The sequence below is a fragment of the Trachinotus anak genome, unplaced genomic scaffold (assembly GCF_046630095.1).
Source record: "Trachinotus anak isolate AG129_WGS33_773 ecotype Australia unplaced genomic scaffold, CSIRO_AGI_Tana_v1 ptg000020l, whole genome shotgun sequence".
In the NCBI taxonomy this organism is placed as follows: Eukaryota; Metazoa; Chordata; class Actinopteri; order Carangiformes; family Carangidae; genus Trachinotus; species Trachinotus anak.
In genome coordinates, this window is record NW_027273871.1 from 4,110,150 (window position 1) to 4,137,514 (window position 27,365).

Here is a 27,365-nt window from a genome sequence, read left to right on the forward strand (position 1 = left end):
TCTTTGTCAAATAAATCTTTGAACAGTACCAGCTCTGTTTCACTTGTCTGCATTTGGGTCCAGAAGTCCTAAACTGTGACACAGCCAGAGGATATTGGTATAAGTCAGTTTGGGCTTGTTGCTCTAGAGCACCCCTGGAAAATAAAGGTGTCCTAGTCAAGTTGCATATTGGGCTTCTGGTTTCATGCTTTCTGCATTTCTGAATGATAATTAATACACAGAAATTTCATTCAGTATTCACTTTTGTCCTAAACAGCTATACAACTCAGGTGATAAACTCCTGATAAATCAAACACTGCAGCTTGAACCCTTAGGTTTAAAAAAAATCTGTGACAAAATGTTCTTAGTTTCATTTCTGTTTCTGTTGCAAATCTGCTTCGCAAAATGCAAATTAATGAAGATAAATGCTACAGCTTTCTTTCAAGTATCTACATAGTAATTTGGTAATGGACTGAATTCTTCTCAGTGTACTTCAAAAATAAAAAGGCCAAGTTTGTGGTAGGTTTGACTGAGGCTTTTATTTCCACTTCTCTCATGTATAATCTTCACAACACAATACTGTGCAGCATAAAAGAACAATTACAATCACCTTGAGATGACATCGTATTCACGAGACAGTGAAAACACAAAGCTTGAACTAAGCATATGACCACTCATTACCTCAGAGACACTAATGAGGCACTGACTAAACATTTATCCACAGTTCTGTTGCATAACATCATGTAACCAGATCCACTGGAAGAAGAGGCTTGCAGACACTGTGAAAATTGCATTAATATGGATCTTTCCTCCGGTAAGTTTCCTATGACGCTTTTGATATTCTTATCACGACTATTAGGAAATCAACAGGGAATAGAGACACAGCAGCTGAGCTCTGAATGGGTTGTATTGATCTATTTTGTAGCAGCGGGATGGAGATTAAAGTATGAATACAATATTATAACATCACCCTGGCACTGAGGATTTTCTCCAGAGAGCTGCTTTATTATACACTATCTTTGACTACATCTCCACTGTCGGGAAAAGCACGATAAAAGACCCAATACAATGATGTCTCTGAAACTATGATTTCGCTATACAGTGGTAGTGCAGACATTCAGACGACTAGATTTTTATTTTTTGTTTTGGCAGTCGCCTGTGTCGGATTCAATCATTTTACCCACCAATTTATTTCATAGCTATGATTTTGGAACAGGACAATATCACAACAAGAAACATGAGCATTCAAACAATTGTAGGCTACAGGTTAGACATGTAATTTCAAAGAGAAAACAAAGTCAAAATGTAAAATTATCATCCACTGTAAAAATGTATCACAGTTTAAAGACCAACTTCATGCTTCAACTTAGATGTTAGGTGCAATTATTACCAACTTCTACTTACTGTAGTTTTACCTGCAAATGAAGTGATTTTATATCATGTTGGTTTGTTTACTCCCTGTCTGTACATCTTGCCCTGTTGTACTGATGGCACCTAGTTCCCAGATCTTAGCAATTACTTAGAGTACTAAATTATCATGACTGACAGAAACACTGGCCCAAACTGTGAAAATAAGAACCAAGTAGTAAGAAACCAGAGTTATTAATTTGGTGAATCTACAATATAAAGTTTATTTTATTCAATTCTTACAAACTTTTGTGCAAGGGAAATTAAATAGGACCATTTTTTGAAGTATATTTTAAATACAGTTTAAGTACACATAGCACACACTGCAGTACTGTTCTGCTATCTGCCTCTTTAATTGTAACACATTAAGGTTTTTAAAGTTCTGCATCCAGAAATCCAGCTGTAAATATGGGAAACACCCAAAAAGCAAGAAGTACTGTGCAGTATTTTAAAATTAAATCAATAAGTCTCTGAGCATGTGGTCAGGCAAAGCTCCAGCTGGCCCAGAGCAGCAGCAGAGTACCGGCGTACAAGGCCAGAACAAACAGGTAAAAGCGGAACAGGAAGCAGTCGAGCCTGGAGCAGAGGGCTAGCCAATCGGCCTGAGCCGAGGACTCGCTGTCCTCCTGTGATAAAGCCAGATGGAGGGAAATCAGCTCCTGGAGGAGCCACTCCAGCCCAGAGGGAGCCTCCTGGATCTCGTTCAGGGACAGCAGATCCCCCTCCAGTGAGGGCTCAAGCTCATAATCTATGAGAGGAACAACAAATCTGCTTTAAAATATGAACAATTAATATAGATTTCTCATTCTCTTTTTAGAGCTTAAACTGTCCCATAAAGATGAAGAAGTGCCCTCGTTTATCCAACACTCCTTTACCCTTGACTCCAACAAAGCCTGTTCTTAACAGAGAGACCTTTGATTCAATGGAGCAGAAAGTAAAAATGTACTCTGATATCCCCTGTGAGCAGCACATTAAGAAAATCTCAGCCTTTGAGCTTATAGTTTACCTCCAGACGGGTTGATGCGGTCGAGGGTCTTGATGGAGGTTAAAGCGCTCTCGTTGAAGCCGTGACCAGCTGAGCCGTACTTGTCCAGCAGGCAGGCAGACACTGACATTTGCCTGACCTCCTTCTCGCTGTGGTGGAGCAGCTTCACCACCAGTATAGATTTAGTCAGGCTGAGCATCAGCAAGGCCATACACACCACAAAGAACACACCTGAATGGAGATGTAGGAAAGAAGAGAAAAGCTCCTAACTCTGGCTACTGCCACAATAGCCCAATTATAGCCAATAATCAGAGTGAGGCATTATTGATAACGTAGGAACCATTCACCCAATGCCTGAGGCTCCACTGCATTACTGCCTTACATGTGTTATGATTGGATTATTGGTAGCCATATGAATGAAACCATTGATCTGGGTATTCTCAGTTGACTGGGATGTTACTTGAATGTGATAAATAAACAAAAACTTGACAGTTTTTTATTTTTTCTCAGTAAAATTATTCAGAGCGCTCAGTGAACCTGAGTCTCAGGCCCCAGTTTTGTTTTGTTTTTTACTCTTTCATCCTTTGAGATCTATCAGACATGATGCACCAGACCATGCTTTTCACACTTCACTGTTGTTATTCTACAGGAATTCTGGGTATTGGAGTTGAGATTTGACATTGTTGGGCTGACAATACATTTTGAAATTTGTTATGTGAGAACAATGCCCTTTCTGGTTGCAATAATAACAGAATAAACAACAGGATGAAATAGATCATCCATTGGGTTTTTCATTTTAAAATTTATACACCAAACAGACAAAAGCAATGTGACAACAACAAAACTGAAGGAAAAAAGTGTGTCTAAAATAAAGAAAAAACATCTAAAAAGCAAAAATCACCAAACATCCCACCTATAAGAGGAGTTCTGACAGCGGTAGCAGGCAGTTCATCCATCATGTTGACTCTGAAGACAGTGTAGCCCAGCAGTATGCTGATCTTAAAGGCGATCCGTACACCACTGTCCAGAGGCAGATAAAAGCTGATCACATCCACCAACATGAGGAAGATACTGGGGATGAGGAGCCCCACCACGTACAGCAGGGGGCGCCGGCGGATCAGCACCTGAATGACAGAGTGAAGAAGTAGAGCTGAGGTCTAATGGACGCCAAGAGAGAAATTATATTCGAGAACAGTTCAGCTGTTCGAATGTTTTCACTCTTATTTGTTCAAATGTTGACACAACTGCCTCTGAGATTTTCTGAAAGTGAAAAAAATAACAATTTTCTTGTAAGACATTTTGTCATGTCACAGTTGGAAAAGCACAAGTGTAAATAATAGAATTTATGGTGGCTGAATTGTCATGTGGGTTCACTTTCACATTGTCATGCCTTACTGGGTCGTTTGATTAGAATGGAGTCATTGTTGTTGTTTGTGTTTTACCGACTATAACAAGTAAAAATGCTGCAGTTACAAAGGTCTGTAGAGGTAAACAGATTTTAGTTTATGGAGCTCATGAGGCTGAAAAAATACTTGTGAACAGCAACATTTAACATTTAAACACTTCAGTTTAGTAATTCACATAGATCCCTCAGCTTTATCTTGTGACCCCTTAGACCCAACAGATCGGTCCATGACAAACACAATTCAAATACTCTGTGTCTGGTGTTACACTTCTTCAGCAACCGGCTTCACGATCAGCAGGGCTAAAAAATGTCATCTTAATAGAGTGATGAAGAACCGACAGTCACCTCCAGGCTAATTATTGTTCCACTAGAGTCTGTAATGCGGTGCTGTCTCTCATTGTGCAACAGTTTCTCACTTATCCATGATATCCATCTAAAGTCTTTCAAATGTCATGTCTGTAATGTTCCCAGGCCTGAATTTGAATTATTACAAATGTCAGTGTGAATTTAAATGAGCTTATTTGTGGTGCAGTTTCACTTCAGCTGTCTGCTGAGTTTACTGAGTCAACAATGTGGGCATACAAATTAAGAAGAGTATTTGCACTGGGAAGACTGCGTGATATTTATTGCATCGTGTAGAAAATATATGGACGGATGTCGTTGTTTGTTTGGTTGTAAGTGTTTCAGCCATAAAGCTGTCACTTCCAGCTCTATGTAAATACATATATATGATGTACATACCCTTAGCAACAAAACAGCAGTGCAACAATATCTTATTGAGCCGTGAAATGCACCATTACCAAACAGCCTTCGCTCTTTGAGCTGAATAAATAGCAGCCTCCCTGCTCTCCACCTGCACTGGGCTATGGGGCCATTTTCCTCACCACTAACAAGAAGTCCATTGATCAGGCAGCCACTGAGACAGTCTCATTATGGTTGCTCACCCTCCCCTGTCTATCAGCCTCGCTCCCTATCTGTCTCTTTACTCGCCAGATACAGCCTCGGCCTCATCATTTGGCATTAGCTCACTAGCCTGATCCATGGAGGTGGTGGCCAATTGCTTTGTACTTAACAATACTACCAAACAGCGTGGCGATGGGGGGGTCGGGGTGGGGGCTAACCCACAGAGGGTAGCAGAGTTTAAAGCTCACCATCAGTGAGCAATAACACCCATCACAGTGCAATTACTCGCTCACTAAGAATGGCTTGCTGGAGAGCTGTTACACCACCATGACATTAGAGGATTAGCATGCAGTATTACTTGCAAATGCAATTACTTTTCACACTCTAACTTTCTTCATCGTTCTCTCTGTGGTAGTCGTAACAAATGAGACAATAAGCCACATACATTAAACTGAATGTGTGCGTAGTCTGTGTTGTCTTGGTGGATTTGCCAGTAGCGTGAAGGAATGGACAGCAGTTCCCATTCTCCGTCATTCATGAACTCCCTCTTATCATTAGCGATGGCCTCTGCACTCCTCCACAGAGCCAGGTCTATTTCCTTCACTGCAGAAGGGAGAGATGTTGAAAGATAAATGGAGAAGAAGGAAGGTGAAAAAAACAATACAGGAAGGCAGTAAATATGTTCACTTCACATCACTTTTGCCTCACAGTCAGAGTTTGTGAGTCATGACTACTTACAGCTTGAAGACTGCCTTACTTGGCTGTTCTTGGCTTCTGGTGGTGCCTTTGAATTTAGCAGTGTCACTCTAACTCTTAATCCTGAACCAACTTCATGAAAACAATTGAAAGCTCTGAGAAAATCTAGTTGCCCTTGGGTTATTTTGTCAAGCTCTCACAAGGTTTGGTAGATTATAAGATTAGGTCGCAGGTGGGAAATATGAAGTGTTTTCCACCACCTCACAGGCACAGACCTGAGTGAAGCCAACTGCGGAAGGTGAGGCTGCAGTTCTGCTTGTCAAATGGAAAGGCGTACATCTCCAGGCTGCAGGCCAGCACCACCTGCATGGGCCGGTAGTTCTTCACTGAGCCAGAGGAGTTGACATAAACATAGGGGATTGGCGGGGACTTCCCCCCATCCACACTGGGAACACACATGAAGGAGAGGGGAGGTAAGGTGAGACAGAGAAAACAGGGCAGAACATGAGACCCGTCAGGCTCACTTTTATTCCAAGCTGACGTTACAAAACCGTTGAGCCCGTTTGGTTTGCATGATGGCTGCTGGTGTTTGTCATGGGTGCAGTTCAGATTTGATTGGTTTTTTTGGGAACCCAGTGTTTGTTGTTGACCAAATTAACTTGTCTGACAGTAAAGTTAAGGCTGTTTTGTATTGGGAAGTCAACATATAACATATAGTGCTGCCTTTCTGAACTTTTGGCTAATATAAGGTCAAGATTTTAAATAACTGATATAAAAAAAACTAGCAGAGAGAATGCACGATGTTAGACTACAGTGAGAATAACAGGTGCACTGTTGGGTAATCACCTGAGCCTTGCTGAGCTGATGATGTTCACAACACTGTGTCACTGTTGTAAATTTAGTTTACTGCTCCCTGCTGTTCAGTCTGCCATGTTTGCACTCCCAAGAATTTTGAACTTCAGCGTACACTTCAGTGAGGAAGGCCTGGTGTCTTTTTTGATACTCTCTTTGGGGTTAAAGCATTTTTTTAATGATTATACTTATAGTTACTTTAAAATAAGGATTCAGTGTTATGCTTATGGTGGCCATTTTGATTGGTTGAGGGTCTGTTCAAGCTGATTTTCATGGTCCACTGTAACAGTGGAGGTCAATGACAACCTAAAATGTGGGAAAAACAAATTCCCAACTTTTTGACTGTGCTTGGATCCAGGTAATAGTTTGAGTGCTGAACTCCAGGGTTCACTTCAGTAATTTCTTACAATTCACTGACGATGACATCAGGTATCCAGATGGCATCGGATGACAGTGAGATCTCATTGATGCCATCAAACTCCTCTGGGTCCCAAACCAGGAACTCATCAGTCCAGATCTGAAAACAGACAGGAAGTCTGCAGTAAAATACTATAATAAATGGAAAAGCTAATATTTATTTCAAGACACTGCAACAAAAAAAGTAAACTGAGCTGCCTGCTTTATTGGTAACACAATGTATTCCAGTTAATATTGCACATACACTATGAAGTGAGAGTTATAATTTACTGCAGTTACTTTCTGCACATTTGAAGAAACCTTTGAATTAATACCCACTGTATTGCATAACGTATTAAAAGGTGACAGTGTAATTTATATAAGGCAGCCACACAGTAGAACTCAATTGCTGAGGAGGTACTGTAGATAATTGAAGCTATTTTAATTATAAAGATATGGGTTTTATAGAGAGGGTAAATGGTTGTCATCCTTTAGATTTAGAACTATAAACAAAAAGGAAATACTGGGGACCCATTTAAACACTTCACTTCCTCTCACTCTGCTGATGCTCAGTCAGCTGCTCATCTGTTAAAAAGGACCAAAACTGTCCAACTGTGCCAGACACACCACAAAAAAATTGCTCTGTGGCTCAACACCACCCGACAACCAGCTGTCTGAAGTTTGAACTGAGAGAAAGTCGTTGGAAAAAAGTCAATACTTTGTGAGAGGGCACATACCTGTCTGTACCAAATACTTATGGTAATGCTCTGTGTCTTTCCATCCTGGGAAAAAGGAGAATAATGCTTTTTAATAATACTGTTTCTATGGTATATTAAGGCTGCTGAATGGAAGCAGTTTGAGTTGAATTCAGTCAGTGTTACAGTCAAAGTTGTGTGTTGCAACAAAACAGACAGGACAGCTTTCAACACAGCAAGAACAAAACCATTATGTCAGCATAGATATTAAAATGTACAAAATAAGTTTCATATGTCTGGCTTTGGGTGGAATCACAATAGGTCTGACATAAATGGTTTTTCTCCACACATAAATTAGATTATCAGACCTTCCTAACCTGCAAGAAAAAGAATGATAGCAGCAGTGTGGACAAGGCAGAAAGTCTCCATAGTGTTACATACCACATCAAGGACAGACTGCAGTATGAGGTCTATGGAGACAGTGGTGGAACTGGTCCAATTGTGAACAGGCCGAACACCACAGTCGTATTTCCTCAGGAGGGTCCTGGTCAGCTGGTTCAGAGCTGACCTCTTGGGCTTCTCTGGCACACATTCAGACAGATGAGCTAAAAAGGAAAACAGTGCAAAGTGAGCAACTGACCTGAGGCCCCAGACCATCAGGAGGCCAATTAGTTTGTGGTGATTTGATTAATTGCTAATTTGTTGTGTGATACTGGATGTACCACTTACTTAAATGATCATGTCTCTAAGGAGTCTTGTTTAATTAAAAGTTTTTTGTAACTACCACAAATTAATTGATACACAGAGAATCAGGAGTTTGTAGTATTACAGTACTGGGGTAGCGATTGGAGGCGCTAGGAAAAATATAATAAGGAGCCATGGCAATATAATACATAGTATTTAGACAGTCTTAGTGATGAATTTATCACATTTTTAGGCCACAAGATCTCAAGAAAATATTTGATATCAGACTGAGGATTGTTTAAGGCAAAATAAATTACATGTACCCTGTTTATAGCTTTATGATTCTTCATACAATAACATGAATGTATTTCATGGTGGAAATTTGATAGTACTGTTTGAAAATACATTTTCCAATTACAAACACTAATTGTTTAATTGTTGACATGAGAAGGAGAGCAGTGAATCGTGCAGAACTGTCACACTGTGAAAACCAAACAGTGCTGTCTGAAATATTTGAAAACTGCACAATAACTTTGTTTGATATAAATTTTCACAAAGCAGAAATCCTTGGAACAAAACCCGGCAGGTAATTTCTAACTCACAAATACTTTCTTCACACTATAAAAGAAATACAACTGTATGATCAGTTCTTTGAGCCAAATATAGCCTCTTACCTGAGAACAACAGCATCAGCCAAATCAGAGACATCAAGCTTAAAAATCAGCCTTCCAGGTTACACGTGTTATCCAGGTTTCACATCCAAAAGTGTGGTCTGTTTACACAAAAATATCCACAGTGTCATCAAACACGTTCAACAGTAGCAGTGCTGAGTGGAGGGAAATAACAAAGAACAGGGAAGCACAGAGATTTTGGTCGCACTGATATTGATTTTCCACTGCCCGAGTAATGTGATACATATAATAATGAAACAGGCTGGAGAGGAAACTCCCTCGAGGTTGTTTTGTGCCAGTTTGTTGCTTAGGATCATGAACATTTGGTTATCTGTAGTTGTAAAGGTTTACACACCAAGGAGAGGATGCTGTGGTTAAATTCACTGTTCAGTGAACATATATAGCCCAGATTTAAAACATACTAGAGTTTTCAAATATACCACATATGATGGAAATGTGTTGAAATGATGCATATGACATGTGGAATATTTGCATCTGATGGTGCAGCCATATATATCTTGTGTCTTGGCTTTGAATCTTTCACTCAATATCATAAAGTAACATAAACTTTTAAATGAAACTGGGGCAATGGGTATAGAAAATACATTGTTAATGTGTCATATTGTCACATTGCAGTATGGAGAGGGGGGATTTCCAATTTTTAATTTAAGAAAACATTTATGGGAGAAATTAAGGGATTAATCTAGTGAAATATTACAACCACCAATACAATTGAAGAAGAGTGTTTCTGCAGTTTATTGGGCTGAATATATGGGGTTCCAATAGCTGCAGTGAAATTAGATAAAGGAGTAGGCTATCTTGTTTGTTTAAGATATTCAACTATATCATATCTTTTATTATAACTTTTTGGATTTAGATTGAAATTCCTCTTCACTTTGCATTAGTTTATTTCATTGTTGGTTATACGTTTAAATGTATATGTTTTCTGTCTGTAATCAGAAAGAAAAAAGTTAAGAGTCGCACCGCTCTGCAGCTTCTCAAACACTTAAAGACTAAAGTGGGAGTTATGATGAAAAAAACTGAAGAAAGATGGCAGCTGGCAAGTACAGAAACATTAAAGGTGTATGATAAAATATTTATAGGCCAAAGTGGACTTTTTTCTTTTTTTATTATTATTATTTCTTTCACAGTTAAGAATCGGGAAAATTAATATTGAGCTGAAATCTTCTTACAAGTCATTCGGGTAAAGGTTGAAATCGTTTAAGTTCGGACGAGTTTTATTAAATGAAATTTAAAAAATGTTGGGTTTTTTTCCGCCATTCGCGTTGCGGGAGCGCGCGCGCGTCCATGCGAGCTCCTTCTCGGGCACGCGCGTCTCCTGACGGGTGAGCGCGCGCAGCTGGCCGGCCGCTCTCGCGCTGGACGGATGGAGTCGGTGTGAGTCGCGGTCAGGGCTGAGAGGTCGTCTGGGAAAACAGGGAGAAATTCAGGGTTGGCTGGTTGTTGTTTTTTTTTTTTTTTGTCTGCAATGAGAACTGAACAGAGCGAAGATGGAGAAAACTCAACAAACTCGGTGAGCGCAAAGGATGATGGGCCCGTTATTAACATAAAAAGTGACTTGTTTGCATCGGAATGAACTAACGTGAACACTAACCCCGCCGAGACCTAAGCCCACATCTGCCTTCAAAATATAGAGCTTAAAGGTTAGATATATATATATATATATATATATATATATATATATATATATATCTCGTTGTATGTGAACAGGTCTGGAAATAAAAACTGGAAACTGCTAACACCTTAACCCCAAACAGCTGTTATTTCAGTAGAATCCAAATACAATCTTTCCCTAACATGGTTGCTTAGTTAGTAGTGGACTCATTCTAAAAGCTTCAATTTCTTCGCTGTCCAACATTTGGTTTGTAAATATTAGTAGAAAATATTATAAGCAAATGCTTGATACATGAGTAAGTGTGGTGTTCTGGGCTGGAGTTTATCAGCACCATCATCCATTATATAGCCTATTATATGTAAAACATTTCATTTCTGTCTGGATGTTATTCTGGTGTAACATTTAGACGTAAATCAGCGCTAGGCTCTTTATCCATCCAACAACCAATAGGCCTTTAACTATTCTAGCCGGCCATTCAGTGCACTGAGCCAAGCTTCCACTGATATTATGTAAAAGGGTAAGGATTTACAGACGGTATAAATTATGTGGTGCTGAAAAATCATGATATTTGTTTGCATCTGTTTTCTGTTTGGTATTGACAGGAGGTGTGTGTGTGTGTGTGTGTGTTAGAGTGAGAGAGAGAGCAAGAGAGAGAGAGAGAGAGAGAGAGACAGACACCCAGTGCCTTTGTCACTCAGGTCTGGTGGCATGGTGGGTGGAATGATAAACAGAAGCCTGTGCTATCCATGTCAGTAGCCGAAAATAGAGGCTAACCAAGAGGGTCTCAGATAGCCCCTGGACTCCATATAAGTCTGGTCAGCCTGCTCTTGGTTTCCTGTCTGTGTGTGTGTGTGTGTGTGTGTGTCCGAAAGATACCCTGACATGTCCACCTGCTGTTGGGGTAGCAGGCTTTATATAGCGCCCCTCACTCAGCAGACTCATGTCATTTCTTTCTTGTGTCTATGAGGTCAAAACATATGTCAGCCTGTGAGAGTTTACATTTGGTGAGGTGGCACACGACTGATCGCACACAGCATTGGTAGATTTCTGTATTTAAGTTTAAAGGAAACAGTAGCCTAAATGCTTCCCCAAGGAAGTGCACACTTGTCAAATCCAGATGACAATTCATGGTTAAAACCTTTGTTCTAATCTTCAATAACTGCATGAAAGCAATAGTTCAACATTTTGAGAAATACGCTTATTCAAGTTTTTACAGAGAGTTAGATGGAAAGATTTATAACTCCAACTGTACAGTAAATATGAAGCTACCAGCAGCTAAATTAGCTTGGCACACAGACTGGAAACAGGAGCACACAGATTCTGGCTCTGTCCGACAACCGCAACACTATCCGCCTAGCAGCACCTATAAAGCTCACCAATTTACACTTTGTATCTCATTTATTTAGCCTGTGTAAAAAATGACAATTTGCCGTTTAATGATGGGGTTATATGTCAGACGACTTCTTGGCAGGGACCAGTAACAGGAACCTGAACCTAACATCCTCCTGTATTCTTGGTAGTTGTCCCTCATATACTGTACAGGCAAGAGACTGGTATGAATCCTCTCATATAACCCTCTGTGAAAAGTGAATAAACAAAACTTCCATTTTTCCATTTTTTGCAAGCTACATTGTCCTGACCCAACCTCAGCTGGTTGGCATTTGTCCTTCAGCTCCATATATATATATAACCCATGTTGTATCAGCCCATGTGGGTCGAAAGCTATGGATGAGGCCTACTTTTATCTTCAGGTCTCTTCAAGTCATGGCATACATTGGCTAGTTTGAAAATTTAAAATAATAAATCTAATTTTTATGGAAGGGCACTAGAAGAAAATGGGTAACACTCTTAACTTGTGGCTGGTAAGCCCACATGAAAGTCAAATGCCAGTCCATGACTAATCTAAACTATGTGAGTGCCACAAAGGAAATGTTGGCTTGAGCAGTACAAGAAGGATCTCAAGCTTGTTTTCTCCTGTGTCCAATCCTTTCCCTCAGCAGAGCGAAATGCTGATCAACCAGCTGAGAGAGATCACTGGCGTCCAGGACCCACAGATTCTCTACCGAGCCTTGAATGTAAGTTCTAAGAAACCATCACTAGCTTTCAGATCGCTGTTTACGGTGCAAGTTGATTTGCCACAGTGCGAGCTAATGAGTGACCTTTATAGAGTGTATCATCATCACAGCTCTGTGATATTCCAAGTACTCCATGGAAAGGAAGTAAACATGCCCACCTGTGAGTTTTGAGATGGTCAGAAGGCATTTTTGCTACATCTCAACATATTTACAATCAATCCAGGTAGCAAACAGTAACTTAAGGTTTTTGTGTGCCCTGGGATAGCTGCTCAGTTTTCAAGGCAATCTAACCTTGATAATGACCTGCAAAGCAAAGCTCTTTTATTGTATTAATTTATGCAATAATGTTTATAGTATTTAAACATTTAAATGCGCAGCATTACTTTATTTGACTGTCAGTACTAATAAGCACTGAAGGGACTTAGGTCAAACTGGGGTTGACCGGGATTGTCGCTTACTGTAAAACTCCAGTTTCTGTGCAGTTGGACAGTAGTCAGACTTCTCTTGTGATGATTTCAGAAATTATTATTTTGTTATTATTATAGTTATTGAAGTTGTCAGAATGATCATTTTTCTTCAAAGCATTTCAATGAGAGTCTCCAGCCACACAAGAGGCCCTGTGAGACTCTCATGCTCATTGTGATTAAAAGCTAAATAATATGATTTCAATAAGCTGATGTTCTGTTTTTTTTAGAGTCTTAACACTCTTGGTTAATTACATTTAAAAACTGGCCAGAGGATGGTCTACGGCATACATGTATCTATAGGGTTTATGTTGTTATGACCGTTTAAGTGTTTAGAGATCTTTTATAACAATTTATCCTGCGGAGAAAATTAATGTCTGTACAAAATGCCATGGTAATCCATCGCTAGAGACATACTTGAAGCTGCTTTTAAAGTGTAATTAATGTCAACTCCCTTTGATTACATTCAAAGCTCCCCCAGGGTGCCAAATTTCCACCCCGGCACACTGCTTATGTTTTAAAACAGAACTGCAATCGAAAAAAAATCCCTAGGAGCTTGTTAATAGAAACCTCATAAAAGTGATAATTGACAAGCAGTGCAATAAACAGACTGGCTGGCTGTGGTGCAGACATCATCCAACCTGTTGTTGTACCAGGGGCAGGCAGGGAGACAGCAGGAGCTCACAGGTTTGGGAGGGGCACGTGCTTCCTATCTGCTCTCATCATTTCCTTATCTCTGCTCTTTAAAGGCCAGTCAGGGTGACATTGGACATGCTGTTGGACTGTTAACAACACAGCCCGCAGAGGTTCAGGATCCTGGAGAACCACAGGAGTCAGGGACTTCTGAGGAGGCCTGGGAGGGCCAAAAAGGTACAGCTAGGGATAAAATAAGCAGGCACAACATTCTGACTGCATTCAACTTAGCGTCAAATGATAAAAATGTTATGAAATTACATTGAATTTTAGTATGATAGTTACTGTGAATAACTGAGGCTACCTGCAACGAGACATTTATATTTCAACCACAAAGTCAGATAATAAAAAGTCATATAAAAAAATGATAAATTGTTCTTGAATAACTTCTTCATACCTGTTCACATGCTGCTTAAAGTGAGTGTGATTACCCAATTGTCTATCTCAGAAAGTTACAAAAATTGTCTTCTCAATTCAGTTGTGGGAGTGAGGGGTCAGATGCTGTCAGACACTGACTGATCACTTTGTTTATCATAAACTGAAGCCTTCACTCTTTAGAGTTATGGCCTTTGGCTTTCAAATATATGTAGGTGTCTGTTATGGAAAAGTTCTGTTTTAATTCTGTTCAAATAAAGTTTAATAATATTTTGAAACGCAAATATTTAATTGAGTAAGGTCTCCATAGGCAGAGTGCAGTTAGGCAAAAGCATTGCAGATTGGTTATTTTATTAAGAGCTATGAAATGCATATGCTATATTATATCTCATATTTTCTTGAAATTTAACACAGGACTGTTGTGACTTGAACTGTGAGATCCCCGTTGTCACATTGTTGCCTGTTTGTTCAGGGATTCGTAAAGACGAACTGCAGACCGCCATAGAGCTCAGCCTGCAGGAGTCCCAAAATGCCCAAGAGGAGGAGAGAGAATTCCATAGGTACATGAAAATCTGCTTTTTATACAGTGCTAAAAAGCCAACCAGAGTCAACAGTAAAAGAAACAACATTGACTCTGGTTGGGTTTTTAAATTTACTGCTGTCTGCTGACGACTAAGATATGTCAATGAAAAAAGTGTGTGTGGAGTCTCATGAGTTTTCTTTCTTTCTCTGGCTCACAATCTGTCTAGAATATAACCGAGATCATTATTATTATTAGATACAGGAGACAGGACTTCCAGCAAAGGTCACTGCCTACAGCTGACAATCCATGCACACAAAGCAACAGTTGCCATTATCAAAGTTATCACTTATCCAGTGAAATATCTAAACACCTAGATGATGAATTGAAACAATATTTTACACAGTCATCAGTGGTTCCCAGACAATGTGTTGTAATGATTTGGTTGAATCCCAGATTCTTCTTGTTGTGCCGCCATGAGGTTCAGGGTGAAATTTCCTAACAAAATGTACATTCATCCACTTTGGTTTATGACCAAATACTTACAAAAAAATCTTAGTTAAACTAAGATGGTGAACATGATAATCATCCCCTGCTAAACATCAGAATGTTAACATTGTCACTGTGAGTATGTTGTGTTACTGAAGTTAGAACACCAGGCATTTTCTGTTTTCTTGATACGGTTTGTGTTTTCCTGGGAGACTTAAAGGGGATTTAATTTATAAATGTTGTATTATACAACCTTTGCACAGGACAGGGAATCTTAACTAAGTCAATCTGTGTTTAATAGAGTTGTCAAATCAGTGTTTTCAAATGGGTAATTTGATGTACTGCAGGGCTCTGGAGGCCAGTGCGGAGGAGAATGCAGCAAGAATGAAGAGGAAAAGATGTGAAGCCCAGACTGAGATGTGCAGCCCTGCAGACTGGATCCGTCAGGACGACTGGCCTGTGGGCATTCGCAATGTGGGAAACACCTGCTGGTTCAGCGCTGTCATACAGGTGAGAATGAGCAGGGCCAGGTGACAAACTGTCTGACTGGTTATGGGCCTGAAACTTAGAGTCTGTGGTGATAAGGAATGACAGCTATGTGAAGTTATTTATTATTATTTATTAAGTTATTATATGTAATTAACATTCCTGCTGACTTACTAAACAATCTTATGCTGGGGTTGCTCAAATAATAACAATAATTTAAATCAATTTAAACATAACTAACTACAGTCAAGGGGAGCTTGTAGAATAATTTTCAAAGCTGGGTTTACAGTATATGTTTAGAAATAAGTTATAGTGTTAATTATTTTGAGACTCTTGTTATTTAAATGTTATATAGAAAAAATGACTGTAAGAAATGTTAAGCAAACCAGAATATATCGCATTATAAAATACTGTTACCATCCAGTAATATCCTTTTAGCTTGACCTGTGACCTGAATAGAGATCTGTTTGTGGAGAGAAAGGATTTGGCATCCTGTCTAAGGCTGCGGAAACTGGATGCTTGTGTGAATCTAGATTAAAGTACATGTTTACTTGCAGAACAAGGCGATGGACATCAGGGGAACCTTTTTATATTTAATTTGTGAAGTTTATATCTGCCATAGTGTGATTTGATACATACATATGGATACAGTGTGATATGTGTGCTTTCCTATTCGTTTTCTCTTGCCTCTGTGCAAAATATGTGGATTAAGGTTAGGGTTAGGGTTGGGGTTTAACACTTCAAACGTGCAACAATCATAATACAGCTACTACTGTGCACACCTAGCAAATCGTGTGTTAAGTGCACTAAGATCCTTCCAAGTGTCCACCTGTTCTAACAGACTTAAATAGCGCTCTCGCTTGGCTCAACAAACGTTTATAGACTTGTTTGCCTTCCCAGATTTTCTAACTTTAGTCTCACAAAGGTGTCGAACCACGTATTCAGGTAGCAACTGTCTTTCTGGCTTTCACCAATATCTATAACCTAGTTCAGATTTTTTTTTATAAAATTAGTGCACGCACGGTTAATATATTTAGTGATCTTTTTTTTTCTGTGACCTGGTTCAAAATTGTGTCCCCTGTGAGTTCAGTACCCACCCTGCTTTTAAAGTGACAGCAGGAACACCGGGACTTCAAAGAGATCTCACTCTGAATCTGACCTTTTCATCAACTGTGTACCATGCTAATAGAATTAAACATCAGAAGCAAAAACTTAAATGTGTGGCCATCTTCCTGCTCAATGAGAACATACTGTATTTCTCTGTTGTGCTAATTCTATTACACATCCATTCCAGACTGAATTTAGTAAGACCTATCAGGTGGCTCGGTAGAAACTGGAGCCCTCATTGAGATGCGCAGGCTGTGTGGATGATTAAATAGCAAGCAATGTGATGATGGAGCGAGCAGCGGACTTCCTAGTCTGAGCCTGAAATGGACAGCTAGGAGACAGTGATTGCTTGTCTCCGTTGAACTCAGATGCTTCATCATCGATTTAGAAGTCAGACCCCCGAAGGAGGGAGGATATTATCTGGAAATAGAAAGGAGAAAATGAGGCAGTGTTTGAATACAAATGGCATTCAGATGATCCCCCCTTTTGTTTTGTTATTCGCCGATGTCAATACTGTTTGTTACAACTGAATTTTCTATTGTAGATTCAACAGAGCCCAACTCTTGATAAAGCAGTCTCCCCTAAAAAAAAAAAAAGTAATTATGCTATCAGATTGAGGCAGAGTGACCACATGATTCAATTGTCAGTTCATTATTCCTCTATTATCCTTTGTGGTATAAATTACAGTAAAGCTGAGATAAGCCGTAATTGAATTTCCCACTCAAAGGGAAATATATATCAAGATATTCATAAGTGCTCAGAAGCTCTAATCACCACCACACATGACACATAACACTAACTGACTGTTATTTGATACTTGTGTTTCTCACAATAAACTAAATGCATTATTACCAAAGTGGCATCATATTTGTGCTTGGCTATTATGTGTAAACTAAAAAGAAAATATTTAATTTAACATTAAAAACAAAAACAAGGAAAACTGTTGTCCTTGAAAATGTCTGAATTCCAAGCTTGAAATTCAGGAATTATTGCAAAAATTCCTAAGACACAATTATTTCCTGTGTTATCTCCAGAGAGTGAAGAGGCGAGAGTGGTGAAGTCAATGCTAAAGGGTCTAAAGCTGCTTTTTGTCTATATGCAATAAATATCTGCTCTTATAAACCCGAGGTCTTGTTGAAACTATTGGAAAAATCCTCCAACTCTTCTGATTTTTACAACCAATTTTTGTATTAATATTAATGTCATTTCTTGTTAATGAAATATTAGATTTAAAGGTGCAATTTCTACTTAAAAAAAGGGCTGAGACATATTCACTTCTGATCATGAAGTGGTCCCACCGTTTTCACTTTGTGTAGATTTTCCATCTGATTGAACTTTGACGTGTGAAATAGCAACGCTCTTCATTGTGTGGCCTGAGTCAGGCTAAGATAATAGTAAAATCCATTTCTGAACCATTTTAAGCTGAAGAGGTGCTCACTAAAAGCATCATAGCTTTTGACATTTACAAGATTAACAAGTGCCCCACACTCAATCAAATGATACAATGATGTTTCCAAGTTAGTCCACCACTACGGTGCATGGCCACCATAAGAATGATCTGCCACTAGTTTATTTCCCAACATCTGACCTTGACTTGGAGATCGGATTAATGCTCTGTGTTGTGTTGTGTTGTTGCAGTCACTGTTCCACTTGCCCGTGTTCAGGAGGCTGGTTCTCAACTACCATCTGTCTGAGCGAATACTGGAGAAGTGTAAGAGCCATTCAGTGAGTAAACTGCTGTTACCAGCACGTGCAGGGATTTCTTCAAACTACAGTGGGATGCTCTGTCGTTTCCATTTCCAGCAGAAAGACCATTGCTTTTTCTTAAAATGTCTAATTCATACACATAAATGAGAGATGTGAACTTCGCTGATTACACACAAACTGTGGAGCCACTATGTGATGGTGCAGAGGGGGTGAAGTGTGACTCTGAGTCTGTGTTAACAGGACAAGAGGAACATAGCTTTCATGCAGGAGCTGCGCTGTCTGTTTGCCCTCATGATGGGCTCCACTCGCAGGTTTGTAGATCCTTCTGCTGCAGTGGAGTTACTGCGAGATGCCTTCAGGACCAACGAGGCCCAACAGGTACAACACACACACACACACACACAGACACACACACACACACACACACACACACACACACACACACACACACACACACACAGACACAGACACACACACAGACACACACGCACATGGCTTTTGTCTTTTACCAAAACATCTTAACTCCAGGAACTGCTCACTTGCTCAGAGGCACCATCCAGGCTGCACATCTGACAGCTCCTTGTTATCACCAGCACTCTGGTGAACATGAACTTGGGTGTTGTTTAGAGTTTTTTAATCTAATAATTAACCACAATGAAAATAGACATTGCAGTTTCTGTTTAGTTTTGCTTTGATGGTTCCCACTCTCTCTCTTTTGTGCTTTCTTTCCCATCCTCAATTTTTTCCTTCTTTCACTTATTTTCTAATAAAGCGTTGAGGCTTTTATTTGTGTTTTGGTAGAATAAATAGTGTCTTAACTCCCTTTCTTGAGCTACGACAGCTGTGGTTTAGAATTTAAGACACTGACCACAAACTTCAAATTTCCCGTATGGGGACCTTTGTTGCATTTCTCTCCCTCTCTCATTTCCTGACATCTCGCTAATGGTGCTTTCTAAAAAAAAAAAAGATTTTATTTATTTATGTACTTTTTTTAACTGCCTTTCCTGAATGTCCACTACTTTGGTGTGCAATGTGTAGTGTGCGTTTGCCTTCACTTTTGCAAAAGCTTTGAAGCTGTTGTCAGTCTTTCTCAGCAAATGGAGACAGCTCACTTGTTGTCACATGTCCTGAGAATGAAACAGTGGTCATGTGATAACAAGTGGTCATAAACTTGTGCAACTTCCCTGACAACTGTGCAAACTCCATCCACTGAGGAAGACCATGAGAGGAGGCTGAAAGCATTGCTTTTACATCCAGTATTTTTCTTGGTATTCCTGTGAGGTCCTTCATGTGACTGTATTGATTCCTTCACTACTACAGCTTTCATGCTTATCTTAACTTTGACCAGTTAACTGACCCAGAACCAACACAAACTGTAGAGCACATTTGTTGATACACCACATAAAATTGTTCCCCGTAACTGTTAGACTGCCTTTCATTGGTTCTATAGATGTCCATTACAGAGAAGAGAAAGAAGAAGAGAGAAAGAACAAACTTTTTTCTTATGTTTTGTTCTTCATTTCAGGATGTCAGTGAGTTTTCCCACAAACTTCTTGACTGGCTAGAGGATGCATTTCAGCTGGCTGCCACTGGAAAGTAAGTTAATTGTTGATGTCATCCATATATATGGCTAATGACTATTCTTCTTCATTGGATCACTGTTTGCTAAATTACATTAACATAACATCACATTTTACTTTTAGTAACGCAGAAGACAAACAAAAAAACCCAATGGTCCAGCTTTTCTATGGTACTTTTGTGACAGAAAGAAGACATGAAGGTATGGTTTTTGTAATGGAAATCAATAATCAATGTGAATTCTCTTCTCATTTGTCACTCAGTCACATTTATGTGTTTTTGCTCAGGTAAGACGTTATGTAACACCGAGCAGTTCGGCCAGTACCCGCTTCAAGTCAACGGCTTCAACAACCTGGATGAATGCCTTGAAGGTGCCATGGTGGAGAAGGAGATTGAATCACTACATTCAGAACACAGTGTTACACCTGGTCGCGAGGTGAACAGATTTATCAACTGACTAACTGTAGATTTTCTATCTACGTTGTGTTTTCATCCAGTGTTTCTGCATTTTGAGGCTGGGCTAAGATAGTTTGCATTTTCCTCTTGGTTGCAGAGATGGTTCAAAAAGTTACCACCGGTTTTGACATTTGAACTGTCTAGATTTGAATTCAACACCCAGCTCGGTCGTCCTGAGAAGATACACAAGAAACTGGAGTTTCCACAAATCATTTATATGGACAGGTGAGCTTTTTACAATTTACAAAATCACAGAGTCTAAGTTCATTCAGTTTCACCTGTTCCAACACAGTAAAAAAAACTCAGACAGTAGACAACGGGGTAATTTTAAAGGACACAGTCTGCACCAACTTTCACCAGGATTAACTTTACAAACTTCTTTTTTTTTTGACAGATATCTCCATAAAAACATAGAGCAGACCAATGAGAGGAGAGGAGAAGTGAAAAAATTCAAGGAGCAACTTGCAGTTCTCCAACAGAAATTTGAGTGGTAGGTTACCTGTTAAAGCTGAGATCTGACTTTAAAACCTCATGGAAACAAAATCTTGGACTAATCGTCTCATGTCTCTGTTCACAGCTACAAAAACTATGGCTCAGGACCTACCAAGTATCCTCTGGCAGACATGCTGCAGTTTGTGTTGGAGTTCGCTACCACCAAGCCCACAAGTGTTTCGCCAGCTGAGGACCTGAGACTAGCTGCATCTTCACCGACTCCTGCGAGCCACCCCCTGAGTGAGCCCATCTCCAAAGACAACAGGTGAGGAATACAGATACAGATCAAAGACAAAAACAGAATAATATGTTGTCCACAGACTTTTAGTAGCACAGCACAAATAGTCAGCAGCAGTGTATATGCCATGTTATATATAAACATAATGTCCCTTTCTGTTGCTAGGCAGATGATAATCAGCTCCACATTAAAATCTCTGACATTAAATCCCACATCCAAAATCCTATATATTTTCCAGCTCTCATTAATTAAAAATCAGCAGCTTGTCCACTGATATGCACAATTTTGATCTTTGTGATCAATAGTTATGCTTTTTCTTTACAGCTTCAATCTTATTTTTCATAATGTAGGTCTTAGAATTTTGGCCTTTCCTATTAGTAATAGCAGCAGTGTATTCACCAAGTAGTTGTTGCCATCTCAAGACCAAAATTGTCCTTTAATGGAAGAAATACTTTCTCATTTTAAGAGGTTGGTTGCTTCTACATAAAGTTTTACAGTTAGAGTCATAACCTTCTTGCTGGACTAAACATAATGGACAGACTTTCAACCTGTCTGATGCTTTTCTTGCCACCGTCAGTGACACAGATTCATCTGAGGGCGTGGTTTCCAGTGCTTCAAGTTGCCAGCGGACCCCCATATACAAGCCCTTCACCCAGTGCAGACACCCGATCGACTGTCCACCACACCCAGCCCCACACACCATCACTGAAGAAGAGCTTCACTTTGTCAAGACCTGCCTACAGCGCTGGAGGACTGAAGTAGAGAATGATATAAATGGTATGCTAATGGAAATACTCATAATATACACACTAATATTGCTTTTAACACAATTATTACTAGATCGTTGTTAACTTTGTGCATCTATTTTATGATCCTGAACAGGAATTCTACAGTGACTTTATCAGAGGTTTTTCACTGACTGAAACATTTGTGTTTACATGCAAAACTATTGACAAATTGCAAACAGCAGATGGTGCAGAATGTGGTTCATCCCAAGCTTTGCCAAAGGCACATCCTTTAGTTCCCTTCTTCTCCCACTTTGTTCAGTCAAAGTAGCTGGTATAAAAATACCTGTTACATAAATATAAATACCTGGTGCAGGAAAGATCCTCTGGTGCGCCTTAGGAAAATGCCACTTTGCTGGTGCTCTTCTACGCACCTGCACTAGAATAGAGCTCATTGTCTCCATGTCTCTCAGCAGACTGTGACTCATGCCCATCCCAGACAACAGACAGCAAAAATGTGAATTGTTATGTTGAATCATACTGCCCTGACCAGTTGGAGAAACTTTCTCTCAGACTTTCCCATAATAAAACAAATAATAGGTAAAAGAATAAAAAAATTGCAAAAGAAATTCATTTCTGTAGGTGTATATTAATTCCTTTGCTTTTTTTCCGGTTTTTGTTTTATATGTGTGTGTCAGAGCTAAAGGCCAACATTGACAGGCTTTCTCAAAAGCTGGAGGGCATGTACTCAGACAACAGTCTCTGCCAGGTAAGACTTACACTGACACTATTCACTCTGACAAACAGCAATTTAGTCACAGACTTTTGATGCTGTAGAAAATGCATTAGTTGAGTTTAGATGAAACTTTATTGAACTGCATGGAGAAAAAGAAAATAATGTGCTGTAAACAGGACAATAAAATGCATATAAGATCAATGTTACAGTGCAGTGATATTTGGATACTGGATTACAGTATTGTAGGTTTCAGTATTTTATACAGTGTGTGCTCTGCTATTACTCAGGTACCCTACAGACTCCATGCAGTGCTCGTCCATGAAGGTCAGGCATCAGCGGGTCATTACTGGGCCTACATCTACGACCACGCCAACCAGCGCTGGATGAAGTACAATGATATCAGTATCACTGAATCATCATGGGAGGAACTGGAGAGAGACTCTTTTGGAGGGATGACCAACGCCAGTGCTTACTGCCTGATGTACATTGATGACAGGCTACCCCACCTTATCACAGGTACACACAGACTCCTCTTAAGGGCAGAAATGAAAAGGGGAACCATAGTAATGGAGGGTTAGCATTCACACCACAGCTTGGCACTTCAGAATAAAGAAAGTGTTTTCATATGTAGACAATCTACATTTAGTATAAAGTATATACTATATATAAATAATTTCTATTGCTCAAACACACATATATTCTTTTGCATTCATATCTACATGTTTTCATTTGTTTTCAGACTAATTCAGTGAAAGCAGATATAACACAGTGGTTATAAGTTAAAGAAATTCTCAAGTGAGGAGGCTGATCTGTATTAGAAAAGCAAAAACAGTAAAGTGTTGAATGTGAAGTAAATATTATGTAAATGTATAAAAAGGTATAAATGTAAATTAAAGTTAATTAATTCTGCTGTCATTTCTAAAACACTGCCAATATGTACACATGAGATTATTAAGTGTTTCTTTGTGTAAATTTATTAACTTACACTACCTCAAACTTACCCAGAAGACACAGATGATGAGACGGGCCAGGTGCTGCATGGCATGGACTCCCTGCCACCCATCCTCAGGCGCTACGTCCATGAAGACAACCGCTGGTTCCAGCAGGAGCTCAGTGAATGGGAGGAGCAGTTCTGCCAGACGGCAGCTCCACAGGGAGAGTCTACAGTGTCTGCAGAGCCCCCAAATCCTGGTCCAGACAATGTAGAGCAAACACCTGTTGAACCAGCACCACAATCTGGACCGTCCACTGAGGAGCTGGACCAAGCAGCTGCTTCAGAGCCACAACCAGACCCAGAAGGGGATAAGGATCCAGAGCCCGATCCCAGGGAGAAGCCTGAAGGTCTGTAGTGGTGACTAGAGGACAGGGAATGACGAGGTTTTTTGTGTTATTTTCAGACAATGCATCATCATTCCAAATAATTTGTAATGGCATAAAAACATATGGTGATGAATGTAAAAACCCACTGCCAATGTAAACAGACATGTAAAGCCAATAGCCTCAAACCAAAACTTTGACCTTTTTGAAGAACACAAAATGTACAGTCTAAATACACAGTAAAGGAAAGGCTTATATTCAAAGGCTGCAGGGCCCCAAAATTTAACCAGGCAATATTTATGTTTTATCTTTATCAAGTGACCATAACCAAGAGATGAGGAGAAAATATAATCACAAATGTAGAATAGATGGATTTTGCAGTCCTGCTGTCCATATTTGTTGGTTTGAAGCATAACAACAACCTGTCGACAACCTATCGACACCCTGTCTCCGTCTATGTGTAGCCAACACTCGTGACTAGAATTTCCTTGGAGCTCTATTAACTTGATAAGACAGAGGTCTGGCTGCATAAGACTGGAATGAGAAGTTTTACAGTCTTTCACATAAGATGGCAATGTTAAAAATTGTATTAAGGTCCCCTGGTACAGGACAAGGTGGCCATTATACACTATAACCTGCAAGTAAAAATAACATGCATGTTCGTTCAAAGCCTCTCTTATCTTTTTTTGTGACCTTGGAAGAAGCAGAACTGACGCCGCCACCACCACCACAGAGCCCTGGCTGCCAGCCAGATGACAGCAACAGTGCAGCCGTCACCGACACCCTGGGGCCAAGTCAGAGCTCCACCTCAGCTGAGAAGGAGCTGCGGAGTCAGGTGGGTAAATCAGTGACACCCCACCCATCCGCCGCCCCCTCCTCTGTGAGATATGGGTCAGAAATTCCAGGCCACAGAAATAAAGTGTGTACATCTGGGTCAAGGATCTCATTTCATCACTTAGCATGGTGATGGAAATCTGGGCTTCATGTCAGACCGAATGCAGAACAATGTACAGATATAGGAAAGGTCAGGAGTAATTACTGGCATCGACTGATTTGTTTGATAGTCAGTAGCTTGTTCAGAGACATATCAAACAATTTTTTACTGTATAATTTTCGGTTTTTGTTGTTGTAAAAATATTAGAAACTCCAGTGCACTACAAACTGCAGCCTGAAAAATGACCATGGAGTTGAATCAGCACCTCCGGCACAATGTCAACAAAACTAATTATAAGCTTCATAAATGCAAGATTAGTTTAAGGCTGTTCCCTTAGATGGTATTAAATAAACTGGTAACTTGGTGAAGGTAATAACTGCAAACCACTGCACATATGTCCTGCTGACACATTGGGAGCTCTACTGACACATTTGTCACATGTAGGTGATTATTCCTCCCTAAGTGTTTTTCCAACTGTATAGAGCTACAGTCTGTCTGATCACCCACCTGACTTCATATAAGAAGACCAGTATTTCACTGCATACAAGTAGCCAGTGAGAAAGAGGGTTAAAATAGAAAGACTTGCTGTATAGTGTATGTAAGCTGACCTGGTTTCATATGTATTAGTAATCACTCCACGGGTTTCACAATGCATTCAGTTGTGTAGATCAGGGTACACACAATATTAGATGGAGATACACTATGCATGTCCTGTAATAAACCTCCACAGTGTGCTAGGATAGGGACAACACCTTCTGAACACTGAACTGGATGAGGTGATACAGATAATGGATGGGTTGAAGGCGTAGTAATGTTTACTCTTAAATCTTTCTCTGTCAGACTCCTGGCCCTGAAGCAGAGCTAAGTGACCAGGCGCCATCTGACCTCCATGTGGACAAGGATGGCACAGAGGCGGCAGGCGTCAGCTCTGAAGCTGAAGGTGAGCCAGAAGCTTCCAGAGAAGCTCCTGAACATGAAGCAGAGCAGGAAGTTGAGGAGCAGCAGCAGGATGTCCCGGCTCGCCAGCGACAGACTGAGAACGAGGTCTCAGAAGTGGAGATCCCCAATGTGGGCAGGATCATGGTGCGGGCTGATGCTGATGGATACAATGAGGAGGTAAGTACATTTCATAATTGAATTTAAAATCAGTAACAATACTTCACAGCTGCACTTGCAAACCTTTGTTAAAGTTAGCTGCCCCTAAACTGAACTAAGAGAATTTATGGAAACTTCTTAGTACTGGCTGACGTTAAGTTTATGACACCAGCTGTGTGATGAACAGTTCAACATAAATTTGATATCCAGCTTTACCACTGAAACAAGCCTGCAAGAGGGTGTTTTTGTTCTTCCTGCTTCTCATTCTCTGCTTTCAGGACACATTTGACCTTTGCAGTTTTGCTAAATAATAAATTTGCAGCATGTCAGAACACAGAGATGTGGTGCAGCCATTCAGGGTCTTCACACAGACACCATTAGCGTTTTAATTCTCAAATAGTTTGACTTTGATTTGGGTAAGTATTCAGTATATCACTCAGATTCTTGTTACTTGGTTCCCTTGTGCTCATCAAGCTATGACTCGGCCATAATAACACAATATGCTTTTTTTCTTTACTTATTGTGTTTAAGATCATTGCCAGTTGTTGTTGTAGTCACTCTAGTTTCTCTTCCTCACTGCTGTGTCATTTCCCAGATGATGCTGACTCCAGCTATGCAGGGCGTCATTTTAGCCATAGCCAAGGCCCGACAGACTTTTGACAAGGAAGGTCCTGAGGCTGGCCTCATCAAGGTAGGGTCTTTTAGGGATACTGAGGACAGTTCACATTAACACTGTATTTCACAAAGTGACTGCATGATTAAAGTCATTGCTTTGAATTCAGGTGTCTTTGGAGTGACACTTCGACCCATAAACACAAAAACATTAAGGTATTTTAAGAGACCTATTGGCCACAGTTTAAACCCTGAGTGCATTTCTCATTCATTTTCAACTGCAGGCTTTGTTGCAATATCATCAGCAACAAAATATATAACATTCATTGTGTTAACAATTGGCATTTTTAATAATTAGAGGATCAGTAGTCTCTCAAAGATTTCTTTCTATAAATTATAAATACACGAATCTTTAGACCACAGTATATAAGAAGGTCAAATTCAATATCAGGAGTTTTAACCTCGTCTCTTGACTCATTAAACTGAATAATCCCCACATTTTAATGACAACACAAAAAGTACTCAGACACACATTTGTCTACCAGTGTCTAAGTTAAAAAATCAATTTGCTCTTTTCACATGAGGAGATGCTTGTACTGATACTTGAAACCAAATGGGGTAATTTATCTGTTGTGTATGTGTATTTGACTGTTACGCTCTAGTCATTCTGGTCTATTGGTCACTGTGAGGTTGAATCAAATGAAATGTATCCGCATGTTTGCTAACTGTGAGCATTTTGGGACATTGAAACATTGAAATTCCTCATGGTTCCGCCAGGCCTTCCATGAGGAGTATTCCCGCTTGTTTGAGCTCTCCCAGGAGGAGGCTACACCCCAGGAGGATGCTCGTCTGCAGCACGCTCTGGTCTACTTCTTCAAGAACAAGGCCCCCAAGCGCGTTATTGAGAGGACACTGCTGGAGCAGTTTACCGACCGGAACCTGAGCTTCGATGAGAGG

The 27,365-nt window shown here is 39.9% G+C and overlaps 2 protein-coding genes across 7 annotated transcripts in view; one reads left to right on the top strand and one right to left on the bottom strand.

Annotated features, from left to right (window-relative positions):
• usp28 (ubiquitin specific peptidase 28) overlaps nt 1-27,365 on the top strand; it is a 33,000-nt gene that overhangs the window by 210 nt on the left and 5,425 nt on the right. Inside the window, exons 2-22 of one of the 6 annotated variants that reach the window (XM_071506162.1) lie at nt 704-793; nt 12,307-12,384; nt 13,598-13,718; nt 14,389-14,476; nt 15,273-15,435; nt 18,157-18,243; nt 18,466-18,603; nt 19,751-19,821; nt 19,929-20,005; nt 20,091-20,239; nt 20,357-20,484; nt 20,654-20,749; nt 20,837-21,016; nt 21,567-21,766; nt 22,413-22,483; nt 22,738-22,966; nt 23,456-23,791; nt 24,469-24,602; nt 25,542-25,817; nt 26,392-26,487; nt 27,186-27,364. In XM_071506162.1, coding sequence (XP_071362263.1) covers nt 12,316-12,384; nt 13,598-13,718; nt 14,389-14,476; nt 15,273-15,435; nt 18,157-18,243; nt 18,466-18,603; nt 19,751-19,821; nt 19,929-20,005; nt 20,091-20,239; nt 20,357-20,484; nt 20,654-20,749; nt 20,837-21,016; nt 21,567-21,766; nt 22,413-22,483; nt 22,738-22,966; nt 23,456-23,791; nt 24,469-24,602; nt 25,542-25,817; nt 26,392-26,487; nt 27,186-27,364 — 2,888 coding nt within the window. In that variant the 5' untranslated portion in view covers nt 704-793; nt 12,307-12,315. Of the gene's footprint in view, nt 1-703; nt 794-10,043; nt 10,208-12,306; nt 12,385-13,597; nt 13,719-14,388; nt 14,477-15,272; nt 15,436-18,156; nt 18,244-18,465; nt 18,604-19,750; nt 19,822-19,928; nt 20,006-20,090; nt 20,240-20,356; nt 20,485-20,653; nt 20,750-20,836; nt 21,017-21,566; nt 21,767-22,412; nt 22,484-22,737; nt 22,967-23,455; nt 23,792-24,468; nt 24,603-25,541; nt 25,818-26,391; nt 26,488-27,185; nt 27,365 lie in introns of those variants that run through there. The other 5 variants (XM_071506163.1, XM_071506160.1, XM_071506159.1 and 2 more) reach the window with 5 other exon arrangements.
• On the bottom strand, nt 493-8,803 carry LOC139637448 (5-hydroxytryptamine receptor 3B-like). The gene is made up of 9 exons (XM_071506167.1): nt 8,677-8,803; nt 7,760-7,923; nt 7,361-7,405; nt 6,635-6,744; nt 5,651-5,820; nt 5,125-5,282; nt 3,285-3,495; nt 2,393-2,602; nt 493-2,134 (listed from the first exon to the last, which is right to left on the bottom strand). The coding sequence occupies exons 1-9, from the start codon at nt 8,708-8,710 to the stop codon at nt 1,869-1,871; spliced, it is 1,368 nt and encodes a 455-aa protein (XP_071362268.1). The 5' UTR covers nt 8,711-8,803; the 3' UTR covers nt 493-1,868.

Coding starts and splice junctions, on each gene's coding strand:
- LOC139637448 (XM_071506167.1), bottom strand. CDS start 8,710: ATGTCTCTGATTTGGCTGATGCTGTTGTTCTCAG. Junction 5,283..5,650: donor CCGCAGTTGGCTTCACTCAG/GTCTGTGCCTGT, acceptor TCCCTTCTGCAG/TGAAGGAAATAGACCTGGCT. Junction 2,135..2,392: donor CCGCATCAACCCGTCTGGAG/GTAAACTATAAG, acceptor TTCCTCTCATAG/ATTATGAGCTTGAGCCCTCA.